At 40.8% G+C, this 23,136-nt stretch overlaps 3 protein-coding genes and 1 long non-coding RNA gene across 13 annotated transcripts in view; 2 read left to right on the top strand and 2 right to left on the bottom strand.

Annotated features, from left to right (window-relative positions):
• Nucleotides 1-289: 289 nt before the first annotated feature.
• Nucleotides 290-3,776, bottom strand: tnfsf14 (TNF superfamily member 14). 2 transcript variants are annotated; one of them, XM_065965057.1, is made up of 5 exons: nt 3,615-3,776; nt 3,275-3,493; nt 1,595-1,628; nt 1,445-1,510; nt 290-1,244 (listed from the first exon to the last, which is right to left on the bottom strand). In XM_065965057.1, the coding sequence occupies exons 2-5, from the start codon at nt 3,467-3,469 to the stop codon at nt 826-828; spliced, it is 714 nt and encodes a 237-aa protein (XP_065821129.1). In that variant the 5' UTR covers nt 3,470-3,493; nt 3,615-3,776; the 3' UTR covers nt 290-825. The 2 variants fall into 2 exon arrangements, with proteins under 2 accessions (XP_065821129.1, XP_020496583.1); XM_020640927.3 differs by lacking the exon at nt 3,615-3,776 and having other exon boundaries at nt 3,275-3,579.
• Nucleotides 3,777-9,234: 5,458 nt separating this feature from the next.
• tmed1a (transmembrane p24 trafficking protein 1a) lies at nt 9,235-11,962 on the top strand. The gene is made up of 4 exons (XM_020640882.3): nt 9,235-9,616; nt 10,651-10,748; nt 10,983-11,166; nt 11,285-11,962. Exons 1-4 carry the CDS (start codon nt 9,416-9,418, stop codon nt 11,501-11,503), a joined length of 702 nt encoding a protein of 233 aa, XP_020496538.1. The 5' UTR covers nt 9,235-9,415; the 3' UTR covers nt 11,504-11,962.
• The window catches only part of dnm2a (dynamin 2a), a 30,797-nt gene continuing 19,384 nt past the window's right edge, over nt 11,724-23,136 (bottom strand). For 7 of the 9 annotated variants that reach the window (XM_065965048.1, XM_065965051.1, XM_065965052.1 and 4 more), the window contains 7 exons: nt 21,041-21,151; nt 19,351-19,460; nt 19,113-19,224; nt 18,762-18,926; nt 17,635-17,858; nt 17,170-17,433; nt 13,509-16,017 (listed from right to left, as the gene is read on the bottom strand). In XM_065965048.1, the coding sequence (XP_065821120.1) occupies nt 15,945-16,017; nt 17,170-17,433; nt 17,635-17,858; nt 18,762-18,926; nt 19,113-19,224; nt 19,351-19,460; nt 21,041-21,151 (1,059 nt within the window). In that variant the 3' untranslated portion in view covers nt 13,509-15,944. Of the gene's footprint in view, nt 12,698-13,508; nt 16,018-17,169; nt 17,434-17,630; nt 17,859-18,761; nt 18,927-19,112; nt 19,225-19,350; nt 19,461-21,040; nt 21,152-23,136 lie in introns of those variants that run through there. The other 2 variants (XM_065965050.1, XM_065965053.1) reach the window with 2 other exon arrangements.
• Nucleotides 19,871-22,478, top strand: LOC136183083 (uncharacterized). Its single transcript, XR_010668903.1, has 2 exons — nt 19,871-20,332; nt 20,730-22,478. It is a non-coding gene; the product is annotated as an uncharacterized lncRNA (long non-coding RNA).

Raw genomic sequence — 23,136 nt, 5'->3', positions numbered from 1 at the left:
TTAGTAATAAAAGTTATACCTTTAACCAGTATTTACACATTCTGATAAAAGAAGGTTGACACTTTAACCTAAAGCAAGGTTTTTTATTACACTGGAGTCATCTTGAAATACTTCATGGATTATACTGTATGTTGTGTGGGTGAAAAAAGTTGCTGCTGCCGCTGAGACCACTTTGCAAAGCCTCCACAGCAATCCTCAGCTGACTCAGCAGGAAGTGCACACACATACAGTAGCTCACTTCAGCTACGTGACACCTGCAGAAAGGCCTGAGAAAACCAGCCGACACGACTTTCAAACCCAACATCAGTTTATTTGAATGTTCTTTTTTTATACATTATTATTGTTGTACATAAATAGAGTAGATTAAGCAGTTTAATCATAGAGGAATAAATAAATATATGGATTATGTGTTACAGCAAGAATGAAAAGGAATGTGCATGGTTTCAGATTGAACTGTATATGTTGTACTCAACAATACGATGATCAGAGAGACTGAGGAGTGTATAAAAGTATTTTGTGTAACATTCAAAGTACACAAGAAAGCAGATAGAAAGTCCCTGATGTGAGAATGCAGTGTGGAATTATGTCACACCTCAAGCCTGATAAAAATGTCAAAGTTTCCCCTCACCTCATGAAAGCCACAAGCAGCCGTGACCTGCCAACTAAAGAAGCATGTTTCACACCTGCTTCTGTTTCCTGTAGCTGACCCTTTTTTATTTCAGAGAGAATCTTTCATCCTTGAGACATTTTATCCCCCCGCCCTTTTTCTTTATTATTTCTTAACGTAACATTCTTAGATCTGTTTTTGAGATATCAGTTTAACATTTATATCATAAATGCACCAAAGATGTTCTCAAAGGGTTTCGATCTCACTATTTGAGAGGAGTTGCTCACATGAACAAAAATGGCGTCATCTTTGTAGAAGTGAAACACTCCGCCCAGGTAACTGTTGGATTTCTGATCACTGTTAAAACTGTGATATCTGCCCTTCTTCCTGTGGGAGGATTCCGGGTGTGTTGTGGAGGAGAGGAGGGGAATACTTTTCCCTTTGTACCGTTTGGTTCTCCAATGAATGGAGTGTTCGAATGGCTCACTGCTGAAAAAGTAAACCTTGGAGTAGACGTGGTAATAACCCTCCTTCTGAAAGACAAGACATCTGTCTTTGTAGTCCATCTCATAAAGGGTTGGGTCTGCGTTAATGCTCCATGCCATGATGTGACTCTTATGAACTACATCCTGTCCACCTGGGAAGAAAAAACAGCAACAAAATGAAACCAGATTCTTTTGAAGTTTAAATGTGGTCTTTATTTAAAGACCACATTTTATTTTCACTGATCGTTATCACACACTGGGAACTGTCATTACATTCCAAAAGATACAATAAAATGTAAGAATCCTTGTTTGAACTCTGTGGATATGGAAGGAAAATAAACAGCAATCTCACCTGTCAGATGTGCGACAGGTTTGGAAGGAAGAACATCGCTGGGCCTCTCAGTGGGAGAGTTCACATCTGTGAGGAGGATAAGTCATCATTAGTCTGATGTGGATTATGGAGTAAGAAAAAAAAAACAGCACAAAAAGTGCTGCGATTTACCTGCAATGAGCTTGGAGGACGATCCTGAGGTGGCCTGCAATGGGAATAAGAATGTGTTATTAGCACATATAAAGCAGATCATCCCGACAACAACGACTTAGAATGAGATTCACCACAGTTGTAGTAATGACTTCAAAAACTGCTGTTCTACAAGTACAGAAGCCCTAAGCAGACACAAGTCCATACTTTTTACATACTGCCTTTTCCTGTGATAACGATCATTTTCAGGTGTGTATTTTGAAAGTAGCATTCCCTCTTCGTCTGCACCCACCCCCTCCCCTCTGTGCACCCTCAAAAGCCACACCCCTCACTTACATGCACAAGTGCCATTGGTCCAGAAGCGGATCTCAGCTCATGATTTGAGTGTGGGCTTGTGCATGCATGGGGTAGAGAACGAGCAGGGAGACAGGGAGGCGAGTGATTGGTTCATCAGACTGGTACCTCGTGGCAGACATTGGTCGAAGTTTTTACAGGCTTACAACTGATACAGATGACGGATTTTGATCATTCCTTTTTCAGAGCACATGAGTTATTAATTTCTGTCTGCATGGACCTAAAGACAATTTCAACTAAAATCTGAAAAAAGTGAATCTGGAGAAAATGACCAACCCTGCCTTTAAGGGCTTCTGTACAAATGTAAGACAATCTTTAGAAAATGCTCTTCATCTTTTAGTTTTTTTAAGGACTCCTTTTTGTCTTGCGGTCAACTTGCTGCAAGACAAAGTAGGACATGTCTACAAACAGAAGCTCACACACATGCAGCAAGAGACAGACCACTTCCTCCATCGTCCCTTTACCGTAGAGTACATTCTGTATACACCCTGTGTGCTAAAAAAATCCCCCCCCACCCCCCTTGTAACCCTGTGACTGCTGCCCTCAAAGCCGAAGAGGGCAGGAAACTGAGTCACATTGAAATAAAGCAGTGGCCATCTTCACCGCCATGGTGGAGACATTAACCCCTGTTTCCTCCCTCCCCAGGACGTCAGAAGATTTCTCCATAAAGAGGATGGACTATCGTGTACTTCTCCATATCTACTCGCTTTCTTCCCCTTAATAGTAAAATGATCGCACCATCAGCAGTTTTAAGAGAAAAACAATCATCCATATGATCTGATTTCGTGTCAGTGTTGTTATCACAAGGTCATTCACTGATCCTGTAACAAAGCAAAGCAGGCCGTTCCGGGCATTAGCTTAGATTCTTCTAAACGCGTGTCATAACTTTGCTTGTATTTCTACTTTGTATTGTATATTTAACATCTAAAGATCATAATATTAGAAATTTTAAAATACATAGAATGCTTTCATTTTTTCACAATCTAGCTTTATGTTTAAAAGTCACACATTTCTTTTATTTTTTTTATACTTTTGATCAAATTTAGATTAAATGATTTCTATGGGTATTCATCTCATTTCATCATTGATTACATTTAAGTAGAATGATAGTAAAGAATGAATTAGAAATTTCAAAGTTTTGAAAGAAAATCAAGATGTTACAAGAAAAGAAAGAAAGAAAATCAAAGGTTATTTTCAAAGAGGACTTTTTGGGTGAATCAGTGTTCACCCAAAAAGTGTGAATCAGTGTGAATAAGAGCTGACAAGAAGTGTGAATCAGAGCTGATAAGAAATGTTAATCAGAGCTGATAAGAAATGCATAATAGAGTTGTGAAAGATGATACTTACATATTCAGAAATGTGGAAGTGGTAGATTAAGTAGGCTTCGATGAACATGCCAAACAAGGCCAGGCTCACCAGCATGAACAACAGGGTCTGTGCCGCCCCAAGACGCTGTCTCTTTCGGCTCAGCCTGGGTGGCAATGGAGGCCGGTTGGCATGGGTGTCCACCACATATGGTGACGGATAGCCGCACTCTGGCATACCGTCAGCACTGTTTCTCTCTTACTAAAATAAATAATAATTCAAAACTTAGTTGTCAGAAGGTGTTGCTTGAGAGGGGGTTCAGAGACAACAGAGACAGTAGAGACCAAGACGAAAGACCAAGTAGAAAAATGGGTGGGCTCACTTCTGGTTGGATCAAGTGGGTGAAAGCTCACTAGTTGTCAGAAGGAGAAGAGATTCAGAAATATTAAGATGTATCAGCAAAGTGGTCACAGAGGCCCCTGTGTGCACTCAGTCACTGCAAATACCAACATTTTTCAGCATGTGAACTTTCCAACGCTGCCGCTAAACCCCACAATCGATCACAAAACCTCAAGGTGGAAGGCAACAGTCACTCTGTGGGGGAACAAGTACAACACATTTCTAAACCCCCACCCCCCCTCCTTTAACTGTAGTGTCACTCTTCATTCACACTTCCTCCCTTATGCACTCTCTCTGTGGCTTTGCACAATGTATGTAAGCAGCAATACTGACCAGATCTCCAAATCACAACAAAATATCATTTTGTCATAAACAACGTTTCCCTTCATGCTTTGTTGTGGGGGATAGAGCCAAGTTGTGAGGCATAAGCGCATAAAGAATTACTCTAAACATAATGTTATTTCTAAATTTCTTCTGATATTAATCCAGCATGTCCTAGAACTATGATTTCTTTTTTGTGAAGAGTCTTTAGATAATGTTTCTTTTTTCTACAATAATACCTTTTAGCCTGTCTTTCCTCTCTTCCTTTTACAAACTTTAATGTGTGCATTCATTTGGAATATTTCCACATCACTTCTGTTAACACTTTTTAGATCATTAGTCAGCTGCAAATATGACTTGACCCCAAACGAATTCTAACAAATGATTTCTCAGTGGATTACAGTAGTATCAGATGTACTTAAAAACATACTAAAAGTTTACCAAAGTTTTTCAAAATGGCAGCCGTCAGGTCCTTAAAAGGACCATTACTCCTTTGTATTCCTCCTAGACCAGGAATACTGGTGCCTGATACATGTTTTGGCCATGTAATATTCTAATTAGCATATTTGCATGATAGATAAGTGATCACAAGTACAATTATATATTAAAGCAATCTGTAACAAGCATATAAGGTGTCAAAGGAAGGTGACATGAACACAGTGGATTGGGGATGGAAACTGGTGGACAACCGGTTCCTGCCAGTTATGACCAGTAAGACTGATGCCCCAGAAAGCCTCCTGCAGATGATCCACTGTAATTGCACAACTGCCTGCCGAAGACAACGTTGCAGTTGCAGGGCATATGGACTAACATGCATGTCTGCTTGTGGACCATGTCAAGTTGGGAATTGTGAGAATCACTATAATCAACCTCTATGGGAGGAAGAGTGTGACGACTAATGGTAAATCTAGTGATGGTCACAGTGCAAAAAAGTATAAAAAATAAACCAGAATAAGAGGAAAAAACTGAAGAAAATATAAAAAGATATGTATAAATAAGAAAAGTATAATATATATATATATGTATATAAATATATATATATATATATATATATATATATATATATATATATATATAAAAAAACATGTAAAAAACAAAAGGCAAAAAAAGAAAGATAACACCTTCCACTGTTATCAATGATGCATTGATAACAGTGCAGCCCTTCTTCTCCAGCTCCACGGTCATAAGATTGATAAATCCTTGTTTGTTGCAAGATCTGGAAAGGAAATCATCCTTTCTTCCCACAAACTCAGTCTCTGCATTCAAGTTAACGATAGGGTGAGTGTTTTCACCACGTCTCTGATGCGTATTGTCTTTGATGGATGGACCTTTGCTATAACCATCAAAAACGACTGTTGCTTTACCATAATGGCATATGGTAAAGTCTGCATATGACTGTGCAATGGCACCATAACTCACATCCTTTTTCCATGCCAAGCGGTGAACCAGGGAGCCACCGTCAAGAACATAATGCTCAGTTGGTGGGATGGAATCCAGGACAGTTTTGTTAGATTTCTTGCTTGAGAACTCAGTGACTGCCTGTGCTAGTTGGGGCTTGTTGGCTTTACGAAGATTTCCTTGCCTTCAAACAGGGCTGCAGGAAATGAGCAGAGCTCATAGCTCATTACATCTTCCAGTGAAAACTGTCCAGTTTTCAACATGATCAGGAACCTTTGAAACAGCAAAGCAGGATCAATGGTTCGGTCTTGGGCAACTTTGATGGTGGAGTCATCTGCAAGGGTTTTTGCCCGGTCTTTCCGTTTGACGGATGTTCTAAAAACGGGTTTTCCAATCATCTTTTCAATGATGTCTATTTCACCAGCGGAAATGTGTACGTCGTCGCCTCTTTGTATACTTGCATTGTTGATTCCATCAGCTCCCTTCTGATGAACCTCAACCACATCAGAGCCATCTCTTAAGTTTTTACAGCAAATGGGGCAAGTTTCTTGGTTCACAACAACATGACTCATGGTCAAAATTGCATTTGGAGTGTACTTTTTCCCCAAGCTAATTCAACAATGTCATCCTCTCTTAACACACTCACATTGTTGGCCTTTTTCATGTGTTAGAAATCTGTCTAATGTGGGGGGTGGTTTAAGTAGTCAAGGATGAATTTTGTTTGAGCAAAATGGTATACACTGTGCTGACAACAACATTTCAATGAGGCAAGCAATATCAAATGTCAGTATTCTCTTCCACCATCTTCTGAATTGCTGAAAATTGTGAATTTAGTTTTGTTGAGTTTAGTATAATTCCACTTTTATACTCAAAAACATCTGTAGAGGATGCATTACATATGTATTACCTTATTCAAATTGAAATGAGTGACCGTTTTAGAGGGTTCACACACAGGCCTCATTCGGGCTAATCCAGAGTTGTTTATGATCAAAGTTATACAACTCCAATTTAAGTTACTTTTGGGTGCAATAACTTTTACATTGAATGTCAAGTCTGTGTTTTAGCAAAAAAAAGGGTATGTGTCCAAAAACACGAACTGAGTAGAAGTTACATGACAGGCTAATTCGTTTACATCTCTGGTTTACCCCAAACAAAGATAAAACCTTACAGTAATCTCAAAAAAATCATGTATTCCATAAATTTGTAATCATGTCAGTGCAATTTAGACAAGTCCAATGGATTCATAGACCCAGAAAATATGGGGTTAGACACCAAGATTACTTGGCTAGGTCAAATAATGAAGGCGTTAGGATATTTTAAGGGCTTCCTACCCATCTTGGACGCCATCTTGAAAATTACACCTTTCTAGTTGTCAAATTTTGGTAAACTTTTAGTATGTTATTAAGGACACCTAATACTACAAAAAAACAGCTGAGAAACCTTTTGTTCGAATTTTTTTAGAGTTGGGTGTTTTTTTTTCCATATATGCAGCCGCCTACTGTCATGTCCAGCTCAGTGTCTTAGGTTGTTTTTATTTCTATCTTGTATTATTTCCTGTTTTGGGTCACTAACTCGTTTCAGATCCTTCACTTCCTGCCCTCATGTGTTTCCCACCTGTGTGATTGTCTGCCCCGCCCTGATTGTTCCCAGCTGCATCTCGTTGTCTTCCCCCTCACTCTAGTATTTAGTCTGTAGCTTCCCTTCCTTCTGTGCCAGTTCGTCTTTGAGCCCTGTGAGAAGCGTTCAAGCCTTTTGTTTCCTCTTTGATCACTTTTTTGGATTGTGTCTGCTTAAAGAGTAAAGACTGTTTTTTTCCCACCCCAATCAAAGACTGCATTGTGAGTCGTGCTTTTGGGTTCAGTTACCTGTGGTGTTGTTACACCTACATGAAGTGTAGCTCAATACGCTTTATCTGTATATCATAAGATAACATAATAATATGGTTCTGGATATATACACTGTACACTAACATGAACTTCACTTTTATTTAACAGAATAAGGTATTGCTGTGATTTAATATAATGAGCTTTATTTGCAGTAAAGTAACAGTGACAATATAACTGAAACATTAAGTACTAGGCTGATGACAATGAAATTAAAAATGAAAACCATTGTATTAAATGTTGTTCATGTAAACTGTAAAACAAAGGCCTTTGTGTTGCATAACGTATGTGTGATTTAAGATGAAGTTGTAAAATGAAATATTGAAGGGTGAGTTACTGTAACTCATCACAAGAAAGTGATTAAGTCATCTTGAAATTGCCTCACTGTTCTTCTGTAAATTATGGTTAAATTACGTTTACCATGTGAATGTATTTTCCAGTAACATCCGCAATCCACTAACAATCCAGTAACATCCGCAATCCACTAACAATCCAGTAACATCTGCAATCCACTAACAATCCACTAACAATCCACTAACAATCCAGTAACAATCCAGTAACAATCCAGTAAAAATCCAGTAACAATCCAGTAACAATCCAGTAACATCCGCAATCCACTAACAATCCAGTAAACAAGACATGGGCCTGCGTGTTTGACAGTTTGGAACAGACCAGTAACTGTTCAAATGGAGCTTCTTTTTTAAAAAAATAACAGGGTCAGGTGCAAGCTAACTGTTACTTAATAAAGTTATTACAACATGACAAGCTATGACAAGGCTGACTTTCCTGACACAACAATTAATACCCCAAATTTCTCAATTGTCTTTATTATAACCATTAATGACTAAGGGAGAGGGTGAATTCAGGGTGAGAGGGGCATGAGGTTTAATGGGACAGTATAACAATTAAGAGTTTATTTTCTCACCTGATAAATGAACAAAATACCTAAATTCACTTTACCTCTGCTCTCTGTTCCTTTCTGCTGATTTTTCAAAGGCAACTTCTACATGATTGAGATTTTGTGACTCTTTTCATCTCCTTTTTTTAAGCAACACATTTTATCACAAGTGAAACTCCCATCACCTAGCTAGAACGAAATGCTTTCATCATTGACATTGGAACTTAGAGCCGATTGTCTGTTTGCCTCTCCCCCAGAGACACTGCTTGTCAACATGCAAGGCAGACAACTGCTTGGGGCCCCAGGCCAGTAGGGGGGCCCAAAGGGCTGCAAAACTTTAAACCACAGCAGTGGCTCAAAATGTGCAAACTTTGCCATGACAGTAGGAAACCTCCCTAAGCGGGTCCCATCTGACACCTCTCACTCATATAATAGTTGACTGAATGATGCTTGTCTAGCCCTAAATATGTGGGAGAGACTTCCGCTAAATTACTTTGTTGGTGTTTCATTATTTGTAACATAATGGGGATGAGCGCTATTTGGAGGGCCAGCTGTGAATCTCCACCTTGGGCCCCAATAGACTCAAGAATCGCCCATGGTCCCCTAACTTTGTGGCATAGCCTATAAATCAACATGAAGGTACTGTGTACAATCAATTCAGCTTGACACATAAAGGCTACTCAAAGTGACTGGAAAAAATGTTACTTAAATAAATATTTAGAAATCTTCAATCATGGATAATTTATACAAAAGTGATATGGTACCAAAACGAGTATTCTTTATGCATTTCTTAATTTACCCATGTATCAAATTCTCCCCCTTCAGTCCCTGTACGCTGTAGTGGCTGTAAAGTGAATGCTTTCACCTTAAGCGCCCTCTACTGACTAGAAAATGTTATGACAGCTGCCATTTCTCAAAGGGAATTATAAATGCTGAGAAAGAACAAGAAAAAGGAAATTGTTACATTGAAACAAATACACATCTTTCAATTGCTACAAGCCAAAACTACCTTCACTTATTGTACAAGCCTTCATCAGCCTTTATGAGGCTCATAGTAAGCAAACACCACATGAGCATATTGTACCTTGTCACCTCTCCTTATTTGCATGTGGCCTCAGTCCAGACTGCAGATCACTCCTGTTCCACTCAGATGTTGGCTCCTCTCATTCAACTTTGAAGGAAAAAGGAACCCGTTGATGACAGGTGGATTATGGGAGCAAGCAATGATACTGTAAGACAGACACATTGTTCATGTGTAACATAGAACAAAGTTGCTAGAAGTAGATGAAGTGGACTGCGCACTGTAAGCTGAGGATGATGACTGTGCCGGCAGAGCTCTGTTTTCTGGCATGTTTAACTGTTGGCCTGACTTTGGGTTCGGGGCCAAACAAAGATATTGCCTTTACATTTTTATTACCTGCTGGAAGTACAGAGTGTTTTTACCAAACCGCAGAAAACAACTGCAGCATGCACATTGAATACCAGGTAATTATCATATTCTTCTCCATCTGTTTAACTCTTTAAATTCCTGATACAATGACACACCAATTGTGATGGTGTAGTGTTGTGTTTCAAGATTTGGATAGCTTTATTAAAGCTTGATAATGATTTCTTATACTGTAGTCTACTGAAAAACAAGAGAACAGGCTTTGGACTTTGGTCTAAATGCAGAGAGATAAGAAAACATACTGTTTCTGTTGTTATATAGAGAGAGACATGTCCTCAGAAGGGGTAAAGAGAAGACAAACTTTACAATGAAACCTCTGGAACAGTATATATATTCTGGAAGAACACATTGAAAAAAAGTTATAACAACGATATGTAGGCCTATATTTTTTGACTCATGCAAACATATCAAGCCTAAATTCAAAAGCACATTTGTTCAACAAACCTGTTGTTATGTTTTATTGTGTCCTCAACATTTTATGGCCCTGACCTTTGTATTGCACGACACAGCAGTTATGTTATCATAGGCGAACTTCACTACCTTGAAGCGGAAGCTATAAGTGTAAAGATAAACCTGGCTACCCTGCTGTCACACATCCCTGCGCTCTGTGAGTGTTTAGGATGAGGGGAGAGCATGGCATCCTCATCACTGGAATAGTATACACATAATGCTCACAGTACTGCAGCATGGCTCTGCTATACCTTTTTACAAACAGCTGAAGACCATGTGTTCATTAGCACGCTTAGAATTCGGTGTAATCTTCCAAATGATGACAGGCTGAACCCCACAGGTAGCTAGGTGTGATAGAAATAAAATAATGAGAAAGTCACTGAATCATTATCAGGTCTCCTGAACACATCTGCCTAATTAGTATCACTGTGGTATTCTAAGTGAGCAGGCTTGTTGCTCAGTGTGCTATCAGGGCTAAAAGTTGAATTCCACAGTTGCCTAGAAATTCTTTAAAAGCTCGAGTTGTGTGAGCATCATGTCTGGTGTTAAAATGTGTCAGTGGAAATGTGAGTCAGAGCCCAGCTATGCTGCATCACTGACCTCAATCTTTCTTTTTCTGCAGGTGATAGCTGGCTCAGGTTTGGATGTTGGCTTTAGCATCATCTCACCCAGTGGATACAGGCTGGTCTCTGACTTCAGGAGATCTGATGGCCTTCACATGTTAGTCATCTGTATGCTTAACAACACCCACCTCCTTTACATTGTGCTCCATCCCTGTTCTCTTTATTTTGAATGCCTCAAAACCCCAAAATATTGGACTTTATTTCAGATGCATTTCCCGTCCTTTGAAAATCATCACACTCTCCTTTGTTGTACTCTTGTGAATTATATTAACCACGTTTTAAGCAAAGGTCACCTGTTTGCAAAGATTGACACCTTTCTGTTGTCCTGCAGGGTGCATCCTACAGATGATGGAGACTACAGGTTGTGTTTTGACAACAGCTTCAGTAAACTGTCAGAGAAGATGGTGTTCTTTGAGGTGATCATTAATAATCAGAACAACGCAGGTGGAGCCCAGGATGAGTGGGCAGACGTGGCCAGAACAGAGAGCCTGGACTACAGACTGGAGGACATCAGGGTGAGAGGGGAAAATAAAGAGCCAGTTCCTCTCCTCAACAGTTCAGTGGTGTCATTCTTTTTGATGTGAACACATCCAAGCTCCGACTTTCATCTCCCTCTATGCTTCCTCCCCCCAGGCGAGCATGGACTCGGTGTACCAGCACCTGGAGAGGAGCCGTCAGCTCCAGGCCATGCTGCGGGCCTTTGAGACCAGGGACCGCTACCTTCTGGAGGACAACCTGTGGCGAGTGTCCTTCTGGTCCTGCTTCAGCATGCTTGTCATGCTTACAGTCGCTGTCAGCCAAATCTACACCCTGCGACGCCTCTTTGATGGCACCAAGCGCGTGTGCACATAGTCAAATCCAAACTCTTTCATTATTTACACTTGAAATTTGACCCCAAAACCTCTTGCATGACTTTTCATGTAATGAAAAACTTATTTATATATTTTGTGAAATTGTGATTCTAGTCTCATCAGCACCTAAAACCCAGACTGTAATATACACTCACGCAGACATCAAATATATAAAAACAAGCATACACAAAACACTTGTAGAAGCTAGAAAACCACAGGTGTTCTCACTGGAATGTTCTTTTATTGAAGCTCAGATTCTAAATTTCACATCAACATTCATAGCCCTAAGCATTTTTTATCAACAACAAACCACATACCAAATATCAGAAACCCTACCTCCTAAGAATCTACTGTAACTGTTTAACTGTGTAAATTCTTTTAAAAATACACCTGTGACATCTTTACTGTGATGGAAAATAATAATAATCATGTATTCACGCAAATAAAACAGTCTCCCTGATCAATGTCTCCATCTGGAGGTCAAATAAGGAGAAACTGCAGTCATGTAGATGGAAAGTACAAGCGTTGACTGAGTCATTTCATTCCTTGCGGTTTGAATGCTGTCATTTTTTCATGCAATTGCACTTCATGGCAAAAAAATATTCAAATCGCAGGAGATAAAACCTACTGTGCATTTCAGTCGCCGCCTCTATATTTATCTGACATTGTTTAAACTTCCTAAGAATGCTGAGCTTCCTCAGCCATTGACGTTTTGGTATTAGATCATTATGAATTCATGCTAGACCATTGGAAAGGCACTATAGGACAAATAAAACATGCTGTATCTCTTATTTACTCAAATATCCCTAAGAGCTAAATCGTAAATAAATAACAATTTAAGTCTTCTGGGAGAGACAATGAGGTAAAAACCAAGGAACAGGAAATATTTCATTGAACACAATTAGATTGTGTGCTAAGTAGATCTATACTATACAATATTTTAGTGCCACAGGTCAATCGGACAACATAAATAACTTAGTCTGACTTTTCTATAACTAAAAATGGCAGTTTGTAGGTTTTTCAGACAGAATCATGCACATCTGCCACAAAAGTTTTGCAGCTTTTTCTTTTTCCGTGAACTGAAATGAATATATGTAGTTCTCCTGCAGTCCTGCTGCTGCCGTGGATTGAGGTCATTTCATGTTCACTTCAGGCTGGTCAAGGTCACCATTGGTTTCGACGGGGAGCCGGGCGCCTGTTCAGGAAGAATCAACCAACATTAATCTCTTAACCTTATATGACAAGCTCTTTGACAGATAATAACACTATACTGGATCCAATCATGGGAACAGCGAGGTCGTTTATAATACGGCAGCCGTGTTTAGCTAAGAGAGATCATCCTTCATTCTCATTAGAGGACATAATTAGTCAAATCCTGGGATCCTTTATGCGGCACCTAAAGGAGAATCGCATTAAACACAATACTATATTAAGAAGTTAGCACTGTTGCACAAGACTTGGGCTTATTCACCATACATCTGATTTAATATTCTGAACAGAGTTATTCTATGGGTTAACAATAAATCACCTGAATACAAAAAAAATCTGTGCAAAATTCAAGTAGACAATATTCCCCCCTAAAGCTTACAGGTTTTCTTTCTGTAAAAAAGATTTTCAGTCTACTTTCATGAAATTCTGAGACATAAACTTTAAAACCTACAATGGCTGGGGTTCAGTTCTTTTATAAGCACTGTTAATGTAATTCTAATTCATTCATTTGCAAGAATAAAAGGCTATAATTATTACTAATACACAGTATTGTTTTCTTATTACGTTACATTGATTGGTAAAAAGTCTCACAGTCTCCACAGTCACAGTAATGTAACTCTGCAGTAGAAAGGCTGCCAGTAGAAGGTTACCATAGAAACATGTATGCCAGTCTGCATTGGTTTAAATGAAGAGAGGGAGGAAAAGTGAGGGGAGGCAAACCAGGAGGGGGGCTATTTGATCAAAAAGAGAAAGAAGAGAGAAAGTGGCTCACACACAGGACACAAGGAGACACCAACCACCAGAGCCAGTCCCTTTATTGTACACAACACCTCTTTATTTACTCGCCGTACTAAATCAGTTCATGTTTATTCAAATCATTATTTTGCTACAGAGGCACTTGACAAGGGTTTGCAAAACAAAAAGAAAATGTTTTTTTTTTTGCAGGTTGGTTTCCAACCCCTTCTACCAAATTCAGGCAGGGGAGGGAAAGAGGAAGGAGCAGGGTACATCCATTAGGAAGGGAGGCAGTGTCACCACAACCTAATGTATCACAGGGTATTTAGAGTCCAGGCTTCACAGGGGCAGGCTAACATGACAGGCACATGGGATTTTGAACAAACTTTGGCCAATAAGGAATTTTCCTTCAAGAACTACTTTAGATTTGCCTACTAGGTCTTTGTGGAAGAACTTATGTAAAGGGAACATTTTTCCAAGAGCTTGTTAAGCTCATTCAGGCACTGTCACTGAAAGCCAGACCTGCACAGAAAAACACAGGGGAAGAAAAAGCACACGCTGTCTGGAGAGTCTGGATTTGGACAGTTCTGTTTTTTGTTTTTTTTTAAGTTTCTTATCTTGTCAGATTGGCTGATTACACTTCTCTCTGAAGTGAGAGGAGAGAAAAGTCCAGACTGCCTCTCTAGTCAGGGTGTGCCTTCAAACACCAACAATCCCCACCACCTGTTCACCACCACTACTGATCAAACCAAAAACACAAAACATCATGGTAGCCCCAACGCCGCTCCCTGCTTTTAAAGTTGTTTTTAATTGGTCAAATACCCTCAAAGAGCAATCATAATATACTCATTGTTATCAAAAAAGAAAAAACACAGCTGTGTAGACAATGTGCCCCCCCTCCCCCCCACGTACAAAACACTTAGACAGCTCATCCCTGTAGAAGAAGCCTTGATTAACAGTCTAGGAGAAGCTGGGGAGCGGAGTTGTACAGAGCTGATTTAATTGCAACCAAAAACATTAAAAGAAAGACAAATGCCCAGGTTATAAATAATGCACCAGTAGATAACCGATCTTTTCCCCCTCTACATCCAAGGCTAATCAATGCAACAACAGAGTTAGAGCTTCTTTTAACGGGGCAACTATTGGTTCAACATATCGGGCTTTGATTATAAAAAGAAGCATGTTTTTGTCATCAACCGCCGTGCGATTAAAATGAGATGCAAGTGCTCACTCCCCAGAGTAGTCCCGCTATATACAATGTTATTTTAATGCAAGGAAGCAGAAGTGATAATAATACATGTCTTGACAACTAAACCCAGAGAGAGATGTGCCGACCCCTAAATGCTTAAAACCATCTTTATACTCTAAACCTCAGATCTTCATCTACCCCCCCTCCCACTTCACTGAGTTTGATCTTCTCTGAAAATGAATCTGTGCTGTGTGCTCTGCTCTAATCCAGGAATGAACAGGACTGAATTCCACCTGAAAGCTGAAAGACCCATTGGAGTTCAACTGAGACTAAAGGGATTACAATTCGAGGCTTTATCAACTCAAAATTAGCGGAGAGAAAGCTTCCAACAAAGTGCAGACAGTCTTTAGTCTCTCTCTCGGGTTTCTGTGCATAGTGTTCTGGTAAGGGACTACAACATCCCTGTAATGTCCGGTTTGTTGGGAAGGGATAGGAAACTGGGTTAGAAGTGCTGGAAATGAAACAGTAAATCTGTTTGACATCTTTTCATCTTGGATGAATAATTTAAAAAAAGGGGATTAAAGATACTCTCTCAGTCTCACACAACCCTGCCCCGCGTGTCTATACTCTTTGTTTTTTTCTTTCTGCGATTAGGATTTCTTTTAAAGCTACGTTTATTAAATTCATTTAAAAGGACAAAGTCACTCGGATAAAATAACTGAAGGGAAAAACTGTGATGGACACCACAACAGTGATTAGAAGCTTTCGTTTTTTCCGTATGAGATCAGTTAGGAAATGAAAACCCAGTAAAACACTGACATCACATAAGGTGTGTATATTACAGAGATTCGACTGGGGCTTCTGGACCAATTACAAAAGGTCTGGGGGAGGAAAGAAAGCATGTAACTGTTAATAAGTTATTGACTGAGATTCTGTCTGGAAGAAATAAACCAGCTGTTTCTATGAGAAAAGGGCTTGAACTGAATTTGATACATCATCTGCTACCGATAGAAGCTAAATGCATCTCAGAAATCAGCTGCGTTGTATGTGTCATGAACCATTTCCACAGCAATCGAATGTTATATTCAAGTGGTTAAGGCGTTCCTCTCATTCATGTGCGCTGATAAAGACGGTATGAGCAGCTTATTACATTGCTTGAAGAGACATATTAATGCGGCTGGACAATGCACAAACTGCACCACTAGAAGTCTGATTCCCTCCCCTCGAGTCCCCGCCTCTGGCCTTTTAGAGTGCAGATAGACAAACCCACACACAAAACACACACAATTAGGTGGACTGGGCCACGGGTCTAGTCTAGCAGGGAGGGCTCAGCAGGGCGGATAATGGTGGGCCGGTGAGAAGGAGCGCCAGGGGGTCTTCGGCTGCAACGGGGAGAAAAGATACAGAACAAGGAGTGAGACTTGCTCACATAGAGACAGCGGAGAAACCAACACAACCCGACAGAGAGAGGAAAAAAGGTGAAGGTCAGGGAGAAACAAACGGAGTGAGAGAGTGAGGTCAGGGAGAAACAAACAGAGTGAGAGAGTGAGGTCAGGGAGAAAAAAACCGAGTGAGAGATTGAGGTCAGGGAGAAAAAAACAGTGAGAGATTGAGGTCAGGGAGAAAAAAACAGAGTGAGAGAGTGAGGTCAGGGAGAAAAAAACGGAGTGAGGTCAGGGAGAAAAAAACAGTGAGAGATTGAGGTCAGGGAGAAAAAAACAGAGTGAGAGAGTGAGGTCAGGGAGAAAAAAACAGAGTGAGAGAGTGAGGTCAGGGAGAAACAAACGGAGTGAGAGAGGGAGGTCAGGGAGAAAAAAACAGAGTGAGAGATTGAGGTCAGGGAGAAACAAACGGAGTGAGGACAGGGAGAAATAAACGGAGTGAGAGAGTGAGGTCAGGGAGAAAAAAACAGAGTGAGCGATTGAGGTCAGGGAGAAAAAAACAGAATGAGAGAGTGAGGTCAGGGAGAAACAAACGAGTGAGAGAGTGAGGTCAGGGAGAAACAAACGGAGTGAGGTCAGAGAGAAACAAAACAGAGTGAGAGAGTGAGGTCAGGGAGAAACAAACAGAGTGAGGACAGGGAGAAATAAACGGAGTGAGAGAGTGAGGTCAGGGAGAAACAAACGGAGTGAGAGATTGAGGTCAGGGAGGAAAAAACAGTGAGAGAGTGAGGTCAGGGAGAAACAAACGGAGTGAGAGAGTGAGGTCAGGGAGAAACAAACGGAGTGAGAGAGTGAGGTCAGGGAGAAAAAAACGGAGTGAGAGAGTGAGGTTAGGGAGAAACAAACGGAGTGAGAGAGTGAGGTCAGGGAGAAACAAACGGAGTGAGAGAGTGAGCGGTAAATGAAGTCAAATAAAAATAATATTATATGTAGACGGGATGAGTGGTCAGACTGAGAAATGATGAACAATGCCTGTGACACTTGAAGGACAGATGATGACGTGACGTTAGAGCAAAATGCTGGAAATACAGTAAAACAAAAACTGTAATGTATCAAATCAAACCAAGGTATTGATACAACAGGAGATCTTACCTAGGCACACCGGGTGGGACTCGGGCTGGCCTGGAGGGGATCTGTGGGGGTGCACTGAAGGGATCCTGGCCACTGTTATAGGCATTCATGGCCGGGCCTGGGCGAGAGGGGATTGGTGGCGCACCGAATGCGGGAGAGGGGTTAAGAGGAGCTCCGAAAGCAGGGGAAGGGTTCAGAGGTGGTCCTGGTGTTGGGCCCCGAACAGCAGGTGGGCGGCTGGGGGGCGGTGCAGCAGCAGCAGGCGGCCTGCGCTGAGGGGTTGGGCTGAGAGGAGAGTATGATGAATTGAAACTGACATCTTAATCATGTAAAAGATCTCATTAATCTTCCTGTAGAGGTGAGGAAATCATCACTCCCTATGTAGGAGAGATTCAATATTTGGCTGATTCTGGGAAACAGGAGGTGCCACTAGATATTGTATTTCCCAGCTGTTACACTTGAAGCTTATCTAGAACCTTATCTCACCTGGCTTCTTGCATCCAGGTGTCATTGACAGGTGGGGGTGCTGGGGTGGAGACGGTGCTTGTACTAATGTCGCCAATTATGTGCAGTGCCTCCTTAAGTGCATGATACATGCGCAACATTTCGTCTCTCCGCTGGGCCTGGTCGACTGACTCCTCCATGAGGCTGTTCTGGTCTCCAGATGAGTAGAGGTAGGCCAGCAGCTCCGAGTGGATGAAATCCTTTGCCTGAAGGAAGTAAAGATTATTTCAACAACTGTAAATGCAATTCACTTTATTTACATTAAAAATGTGTAGACGCAGGTAGGTGCACCGGAAGTCAGAAGTTAAATGATCTAAGGGTTCATAAATTGGGGGAAACATGCGTAAATATATGATAAAAACATATCTTTACACACAGGTGTTAGCCAGTGTTAGTAATTAGCATAAAATAAATCCCTAAGAGTAAGAACATACACTCAGCTAGACCACCAACATTGGCTGGGCTGTACACTGCACTGTACAAAGTTGTGTTCATAGCTTTCTCTTAATTCTCTACTGGTTGAATACCTAAAACCTCCATGAAAGAAAACTGTTTCGACAAAAGAATCCACGTTTCATGACAGCCCCTTAAAATACCTTTTATCTCTGTCAATAAAAGATCAGGAAATGATTTTATTTTGTACTTTTTTGGCTTGTTGACTTTGGCGCCTCTTGTGGACAAAGTGGTGTGTCTTTGCTCATCTCATCCTGTTTATATGTCTAGTCATGGTATTGAGGAACGATCATCCTCCCTCCGTTAATAGACTAACTCACTGTGGATCATTGCCGTGGAACACAGAAACATAAATGTTCAGCAGCGTACTGTTAATGGTTTAGTCTGGCAGCGACCCGGTGGCATTTGTAACAGGGAATGAAAATACTACATAGAAATAAGTGTTGTTGTAGCTGGTTGTCTCAACTGCTTCTGTAGGTGATTTAGAGGGATCAGTATTGATTCCATAATCATGTTTCATAACCAGTTTAAACTCCTCACTGGAGCTTTAAGGTCACAGACTAAGATGATCTTTTGTTTTAGGTTTGTGTTGGACTTTGCATACACTCTTTGTTTGTTTATGGATTGTGTCTGCTGCTGGGGACTGTTGGACTCACACTGTTGATCATGAGATGCATGATGGTCTTGGGCACGAGGTCTCTGGTGGATTTGTTGATGATGCCGATGTATGAATCCACCAGGTTGCGGATGGTTTCCACCTGCCGCTCCAGCTGAGGGTCCATAGAGAATGTGTCTGCAGGGGCAGCGTCTTCATTCTCTGCCTATTGATGTCAAACAATAAAGATGAACAAATATTTAATTTCAAAACATTTATTAAGTTTCTTCATTCAAGTAGCAGTTAGGATTGTTGTCTTAATTAAGCAAAAACAAAGGAACTTAGAAGGCGGTTGTGCTTATAACGACCGTAATAACTATTTCAGGACTTCAGAGACAGAAAGCCCACATACCTGGTCCTTCTCTGGATAAACTCCTGCCCTTAGGAATGAGGCTTTCCAGCTGTCCACATCCTCTTGGGAATCACAAGCCAGCTCTACTTGGCGAAGATCCTTGTACACATTCCTATAGAAAAGGTGAACACAATTGCCTGGTTTACACACAGTACCCAAGGACATGCATGTACAAGAAACCACAAGAAGATACAAATCAAATCATTGAAATGTCTTCACTGAAGGTCACAACCCTGACCTCTGTTCTGTGTTGAAGATTGCGAAAATGTGCTTTGTGGACATAAATCCTTTCTCAACATCTCTGATCTTCAGGTTGTCCAGAGGAAGCATATACTTCTTTTCCTTCTCCTGGAATGAGACAGAAACATGGATTTGCAGCAGAACTTAAACAGTTTATACATCAGAAAACAGAAAAAGTCATGGTGTCATAAGGGAGCGTTTTTATATTTTAATAATAAAGAGAAAGCGTAAATCTGTGTGGACCACCAGCAGGCTGGTGAGATGGAGGAGTGCGTGATGAGGAGGAGCAGGAGGAAAAGGAGGAGCATGAAGGAGTTCTGGCGGGGGATGGGGTGCCAGCTTTCCCTCTTGAACAGAGACATCTGGAAGCATTTATGTCTGCACTAACACAGAGAGTGGCGCGGGCCCAACAGTTACATCACTCACAGTTCCACACAATCCCCAGCCCCCACCACACACAACCACACACACACATACATACACTAAGGTTGCAATACTTAACTGCACGTGCAGAGAAAACAAACAAACACATAAAAACATGAACAATATACAGGAATATATCATGTGCTTTAGATATAAAAATGTACTCCAGCAGAAATCACCATCAACATTTACTCTGTAAAACCTGAAGGATTCATGGGTAAGAGTCTACACACATGCACACACACAATCTCTCTCCCCCCCCCCCCCCCCCCCGTAACCCAGTACGATTTCCTGCAAATTCCAAAGTCAGATCCCGGCTGGAACATTTCAGCCCGCCTGCCACGTCAGTTTGCCTCCACCATCCTCCCTCTCGCACTCTCTCTTTCTGCTGCTTTTTTCGCAAAAGGTGGCCGATACCAAATGCCCCATTTGTGGTTGCCGTTTGGCCGGACTGAGGCCGTTGCACTAGAGTTTATCTTTAGTTGTGTTTTGTGGAAATATCTTTGAGGGGTCTTTTATCGTCACAGACAGAGTGGATACAACTGAAGCCTCATTTGGTGAGTGATCAAAACGCTATTGGAGCGTTTTAAAAACTCAGAAGTCATAGAAGACTTTTAACTTCCATCAATGTTTTTTAAATATTCAGACTTCAACTATAAGCACCCTGACATGTTCTTTTATTGCAACTTTTTGAAAGGTCTTTAATAATATCAATGAACTGTAGAGTTTGCTGGGTGTGCACACTCGAGGTTATTTAGCCACAGCAGCACAGCCATGTCTGTTTATTTGCTTGAGTTGGTTAAAATAAATACTTTAAAGATTTAAAAAATACACATTTATCCAGATTCCAATATTTCAGCAGTATGGGTCTAGATATATCCACCACTTCTCGTTTTAAAAATTATTTCAGAGTGCTAATGTTTGCTTTCTGTGCCCTTTGTCCTACTCTCTTAGGTTAGCGACCTGTAGCTGAAGTAACCTCATGGTCTTTCCTCCCATCAGAGTCCTCCTCACCTCCCCCGCCTGCCCAGTGTTCAGACTACCTGTTCATCAGGCTACAGTTGAACAGTAGTCTGCACATTGGTTAGGCTGGGCTAGGACACCTACAAATCCAAACATCGAGGGTGATCGACGGCAAGTCTAAAGCTACGCACAAAAACTGCATCATCTTACTGCATTCCTGTATGCTGTGTCATCTCAGCTCGCCGTATCACTGTATCTCCAGAATGAAAAAAACTAACACAGTACGGGAACAGAACTCTCACCTCCTCATCCTTGTACCAGGACAGGTTCTCCGCAGTCAGGACAAACCAGTACTCTTTGGAGCCTCCCTTCATGATGCTGATGTTGAGGGTTAACCAGCCTTTCCGGATCACCTGTGCAGGTGAAGATGTAGCACAAAGAAAGGGTGGTAGGGAGAGAGGGGTACCAGGAGGATGGAGGGAAAACAGCTTTATCAATCAGGCGTATGCACTGGTGACATGAGGGTCCCATTAATGTTTCAACAATCATACTGGGATGTAATTGAAACTAATAAAATCTGAAGTCCTTACCTGCTGCATAACTGTAAATAGGGTTGTCTTTTTACCTTTATATTCAATTTTGGTTCTTGTGATTTTTTAAATATGCCTTCAAACAAAGTTTGAAACTTAGTTTTGAAAGTTGAGAAAACACACAATCAGTAGAAAACATTGTGTGCTATATGGCTAAATGTACAGAAAGGCATCAATGGTTCAAATTCTGAATATGTGATGTATTCCTTGGTTTGTTTTCAGTCAGCAGAATAGAAATCCTTAAACCAACAAACAGGTCCAGATGGTGTCCAGACCAAGCTATCTTCAATACAGTGTCAGAGATCGTAGGTCGGCGGTGGTATGTTAGTGTCAGTGGGTCAGTAAAAGCTAACCTATGTACTGGTTGTTAAAAAAAAAGCAGAGTTAGTGGAGTTAACTTTGAAAGGGGATACACAAAGCAGGGTGTATACACCCTCATGAGGTAAAAAGAGGGAAGAAGTGAGTTTAAAAAAAAAAAAGGTATGGGGAGGAAAAAAGCTTAAATACTGAGGAAAGAAAGCAGGTTTAGCAGAACTCCTGAAGGGGCTGAATTCTAAACAGCAAACTTCATATTTTAAGATGGAGAGGGAGCGAACACACGAGACAGAGCTGAGTCGAGAAATTGCTCTGTGAAGACTAAACGGTTCATTTTCTAGGAGTCTTTTAAGCTGCAATGTCTCTCCATATAGGAAGAAATGAAGGGTGTGGGGCTTTCCTCTATGTAAAAGATGTGCTCCTATAATAAGTAAAGCTAGGAGTAAAAAAGGTTTCAGGTCTGCTTTAGACCTCTCGCCTGCACTCCCTCTCCATCCATTAGGGGACTATAGTGAGTTAAGACCAAACAAAAAAGCTTCCATTAGTTCAAAAGCACAAACATAAACATGAGAGAGAATGACACAGGAGTTATACGGGGAGTTTGCCTTGTCGAGGAGGTAACATTTTTAGAACAAAGGAAATGTTTTCAATCCCCTGTATTAAAGTCGGTGACCAAGTTCATATACAGAAAGAGGAAACCATGAGATATGAGGGTGTTACAGATGAGATGCTTTTGTTTCTGCATGATTCTAAAGTAGTTGTGAACTGTCAAAGTTACATCCATGTCTGACCAGTGTATGTGATTCAGATGACTCAATAAAGATGTTTGATTAGATTTGTGATTGAAAACAAAGATTCACAGAAACTAAAGTGATTATGATGAAACATGCCAATTTAAAAATGTGTGAAGTGTTAAAAACAAAGTCGCCTAACATTTTGATTTCATCATTATAATACATCCCAAAGCTGTGACCTTTAAATTGGGATCGGCTCTGAATCAAGAAGAACCACTGAAGAGACTTAGAGACAGGTTCTTTCCTTTTCAGTCAGAATGTTAAAGGAATTACAACGGAAACAAATATTACGACTGTCGGTTAGTCGTTTGAAACGAGATGAATGAAAAGACAATTTAAAAGAAAAATCAAAAATGTATTCTACTGTGTGTTACCGATTTCCTTGCTTCCCTCCTTGTTCTGCCCCCCCCCCCCCCCCCCCGGTGGGCGTTCAGGATGATTCTCACAAGGCAAACTTTTCAGTCACCGTGCTGAGGCAGCAGCAGAGGTATGAACCTGAAGACACGAGAACTGATGGCGTCCACAGTCAGTGGTGGAAGATTCCCCAAGTTTCTCTTTGGGGCACTTTATAACACACGGTCTTACAGAGTGTGGGGGTAAAAACATGTATATCTTGAGAAAAGATTTTGGTGGACAAAATGTTAGTAGCGACCCAGATGTGCACAGTTAAAGGCAATTACAGCCTTAATGAAATGAGAC

The sequence above is a fragment of the Labrus bergylta genome, chromosome 16 (assembly GCF_963930695.1).
Source record: "Labrus bergylta chromosome 16, fLabBer1.1, whole genome shotgun sequence".
Classification (NCBI taxonomy): Eukaryota; Metazoa; Chordata; class Actinopteri; order Labriformes; family Labridae; genus Labrus; species Labrus bergylta.
Note: the sequence above shows the minus strand (reverse complement) of the source record. Positions and strands in the feature narration are given on the sequence as shown.